This window comes from Neophocaena asiaeorientalis, unplaced genomic scaffold (genome assembly GCF_003031525.2).
Source record: "Neophocaena asiaeorientalis asiaeorientalis breed wild unplaced genomic scaffold, Neophocaena_asiaeorientalis_V1.1 scaffold185, whole genome shotgun sequence".
Classification (NCBI taxonomy): domain Eukaryota; kingdom Metazoa; phylum Chordata; class Mammalia; order Artiodactyla; family Phocoenidae; genus Neophocaena; species Neophocaena asiaeorientalis.
The window spans coordinates 673,721-677,874 of NW_020171809.1; the positions used below are offsets into that span (position 1 = coordinate 673,721).

Below are 4,154 nucleotides of genomic sequence, written 5' to 3' on the forward strand. Positions count from 1 at the left end.
TCGAAGTGGAAAGAACTCGTATAAACTGAAGGTAGGTTTGATCCTGCACGCGGAGCGGGCTCCCCACGCGCAGGGCAAACATCTCAAAGATCAACGGGCCCTCTGGCTCCCACTCTGGAAGGAGCAGCGCCAATAACCTAAAACACCCTCACATTTCTTGACACCGTCTGACACTGAGGTCAGAGGGCAAACAAGGCACCTGAAATCTAAGGAAAAACAGGCCCCGCTCAGAAGAGGTGGGACGTGAGCCTGACTCAGGGAGCCATCTGTGCTCATGAAGAGCTCAGCTGACGTGTCTAACAGAACCCAACTGTGAAGGGCAGCGTTCTGAGATGGCCCGTGACCTTTGGCCGGTGTTGTCCCACGAGTTCGTCAGGTTATTGGGGAAGGAATTTGCAGCTGTAATTAAGGCTCTGCCCACTGGCTTCGAGTTCACCCAAGGGGAGGGCACCCAGGTGGGCGGGCCTAGTCCATTACAGGGCCATAGGCCGGTGCGGGGGGTGGGGGGCAAGCGGCAGGCAGCCTATGAGAAGGCGTCCAGAGGACAGCTGGGAAACGGGACCTAGTCCCGCGGCTGCGAGGAGACGCTTCCCGGAGCCTCAGGAGGGTGGACCCAGCCTCCCAAGTGTGGGAGCCCGGAGGGAGGCCAGCCCCGCAGGCAGGCAGGCAGGCCAGCGGGACTTCTGGCCAAGGACAGGGGCTCACACGTGGAGTGAAGTCAGCCGTCCATGGCGACTCGCAGCTGGGCCGTCAGAGAGGAGGATGCCGGTGGGGACTGCTGTGAGCACAAAGCCCCCGTCTCGGCAGACGTGGGCAGGGGGTGGGGTGGGGTTCAGACTCAGGGACCAGCTCTTCAGGGACCCCACCCGGGCGCTGAGGAGAAAGAAAGGGGTGGGGCAGGGCTGGAGGAGGGGAGCCCTCAGAGCAGAGCAGAGCCAGGGCACAGGTGCAGAACCCCTGCTGCTGGGGGTGGCCGTGGGAGGTCCTTGAGCTCAGCTGACACACACATTCTCTTCACACTTAACACCGAATATTAGGGGAAAACACTTCAACTGTTGTAACACCCCCCCTCCCCCAAGCAGTGACCAAGAGACCAGACAAACGGATGACACCAGGATGAGGACACTGGAGGGAAGGGGCGGGCAGATGACCCCACAGTGAAAGGACAAAAAGGAAGTCGTGAGGAGTCGTTAAAGGGGCAGGTGTCTCGTCAGTGATGGAAGAAAAGCAGAGCATAAGTTATCACAAAACTTGTAAGTGGGGCAAATTCTCCTGCAAAAGGGAAAGACTCTAAGGTAGGATTGTAACCAGAGCCAGGCTGATGCAACGATGGCCAAAAACCTACAGAGCAAAGTGCAAAGGCCAGGGTCAGGAGATGGTGGGGACCCTGCCAGCGTTGGGAGCAGGGCACAGAGGCCTCCAGACCAGTAAGCAAACGTTAGAGAGAGCGTGTCAGAGAGATCTAGAAATTACAGACCCTTAGAGATAAGAGGAGACATTGCCCCAAAAAACTGTCTTGGGAAAATTCCACACATGATTCTTAGCTTCGATAAATCCAGGAGACAGAATCAAGGTGGAATATTTGAATGATGTGAAGTTTGGTTTAATAGGTATATTTCAAAACGTGTAACCTGCAAACAGGAAGCAGTGTTTTCAAATGCGCATGGAACAAATACATGTGGACGTACGTGTAAAATGAAACAGCCTGGCCCCGCCTCCCCTGCTTCCTCAGACCCCACACTTCCTGGGCATCTCCCAAGCCCCCAGCCAGGCACCTGGGCGCTGGGACTGAGCCCTCCGAGCCTCTCCCCAGCAGCTTCAGCCACTGGGGCCTTTGAAACAGAAATCCCCTCTCAGCTCACAAATGTTTTCCAGACTGAGCTCCTTCTCTGCTCTCTGCTCATCGCCTGCAGGAGGCCCCTCCTCAGAGGCTCCCGGCCTAGCGGGCACCTGGGACCCAGGCCCCTGCCACCAGGCTCCGGGCCGAGCCCCGCACTGAGCGAGTCAGCGCAGGCTTGGCGTCCACACCTGCCCTCTGAGGGGAGGCCTGCCTGCCGGCTGCCCCTGGGGTCCTACAGGCCTCGCCCGGCTCACTGCTATGCTGACATGCAAGGCCATCTCTCCAGGTCCCTCCTCGCAAGGCACTGGGAGGGGGTGGCCTGGACCCGAGCCCGTGTCCTCCTCAGCCCCTCCACTCTGCTGTCTCCGTCAGCCTCGTCTTTTCAGCATGGGCCGGGGGACCCGATTCCCTGACACCTGGGGGTGGCCGCCTCTGGGGCCTGTACCCCCTGAGCCAGGTGTGCTGTTCTTGGTGGTCTGAGGTCCCCAAGCAGCCGCAGCGGCCCAGACCCGGCTGAGCCCTGGCCCTGGCCCTGTCCTGCCGAGGGATCTTAGCACAGCCCAGGGTTCCTTGGACTTGTGGGCCTGGGTGGGGTGCAGTGAGGGGGGTCCGGGCCAGCCCCCGTCCGCCCAGGCCTGGCCCCCACCCCAAGCCCAGATCCTCACCTGAAAACTTCACCCCAGTGGCCGCCTTCACACCCCAAAGGCCAGCACGTGGCATATTTACCCAAGTCCACCCTGTGCAACCTCCTTCCATGTCTGAGTGTCATAGAAGAAAATGCGGTCCCGCGGCGGCATAAATATGACCCCACACACCTGGAGAGCTCCAAGGCTAGGCCAGCACCACCCTATGCCTGCCGCCGAAAGCACAGACCTGGGAGGCCGGGGGTCTGCCCCCGACTCGGCCCCTCGCCGACTGTGCCACCGGGGCCAGGTGGCTCCCTGCTCAGGACTCAGTGTCTGCAAATCTGTGAAATAAGGGCTGGGACCACTGCAAAGACGGCTCCACCAGGGTGGCCCAGACGAGCTCTGTGGGGGCCCGACGCCCAGGGGCCGCCTGCCCCAGCCCAGCACAGCCAGTGCCACTGCCCGCAGGACCTGGAACCCGCCCTCCCCCAGAAGCCTTCCTCCCCACCCCGCCCCCTGCCCCGGGGTGTGAGGTGCGCTCACCTGGAGCCTCGCTCCTCCGCGCCTCGGGGACACCTCCTCCTGCAGGGCCCACGCAGCCTGTGCGCCGCTCAGCTCACCCTCCACCTGGCGCCGGCCTGTGGGGAAAGCAGGGCAGCTCACCTGGCTCCCAAGGTCTGTGGGGCTGCCTCTCGGGGATGGCCCCTCCCATTGCACAGGCTGGGAAACTGAGGCTTGGTTTATTTAAGTGACCGGCACCTAGATGGTAAGGGCTGGAGTGCCCCCCCTCTGGAAATTCCCTGCCCTTCCCGTCCTGCCTCAAAGTCAAGGTCCCTGGGGGCAGGTCTGGGGTGCCAGCTCCCTCTGCCTGGACTCCAGGCCCCTCCCCACCCTTCCTTCTCTCCTGCTGGCTTTGCTCCCGGACATCCCTCCCTTGGACTCCGTGCCAGGCCCGGGCCTGCCTCCTGGGCAGACCCAGGAGTGGGGGAAGGGGGGCAGAAAGGAGGTGGGGTGACCAGCAGGGCAGGGGGCCTCCCTCTGAGGAGCTGACGTGGGCCGAGGACCCGGGGGGGGCGGGAAGAGGGCTCCTGGCGGAAGGCACAGTCAGTGCGGATGCCCAGAGGTGAGACTGCAGGAGGTCGGCGTGCAGGAGTAGCTGGGGGCCAGGTCGGCGCGGGCCTTGGAGGTCCCTGGACTTTACTGCCTTGTGACGGGGAAGCCACGGCTGAGGAAGACCCCCCAGCTGCCAGGTGCTGGGGCGCCTTGGGGTAGGGGGCGCGCTGGTTCCGGGGTCTGGCCCCGTGGCCCGAGCCCAAGCAGCTCCCGGGACGGACCCTCGTGGTGCCAGGAGGTGGGGACCTTGTAGTGGCGACCAGGGCAGGGTGGAGAAGGGCAGTCACCTTCCTCCGCCTCGGCCAGGCCCTCTGCAGCTGCCCCGCGTGGCTCCGGGCTCGGGCACGCTCACTCTCGGCCTCGCTCAGCCGGGTGCTTAGGCTCCCCGCCTGGCAGCGCCAGGCATCCTGGGCGGGAGAACCAAGGCCAGGGGGCAGCTGGTGGGCAGGGCGGGTGGAGGGCCAAGTACCGGGCTAGAGGGTGGGGTGGGGCAGCTCATGGCTGCTCCGGCGGGACAGGGCGGTGGGCGGCTGGGCTGGCCTGCGGGTGCGGGGAGGGGAGCACCGAGGGCTGGA

The 4,154-nt window shown here is 63.6% G+C and overlaps 1 protein-coding gene across 1 annotated transcript in view; it reads right to left on the bottom strand.

Moving 5' to 3' along the window:
* Window positions 1-4,154, bottom strand: part of CROCC2 (ciliary rootlet coiled-coil, rootletin family member 2) — a 65,803-nt gene that overhangs the window by 12,985 nt on the left and 48,664 nt on the right. The window contains 4 exon segments of the mRNA XM_024760494.1: window positions 1,863-1,995; window positions 3,010-3,104; window positions 3,867-3,887; window positions 3,890-3,968. Coding sequence (XP_024616262.1) covers window positions 1,863-1,995; window positions 3,010-3,104; window positions 3,867-3,887; window positions 3,890-3,968 — 328 coding nt within the window.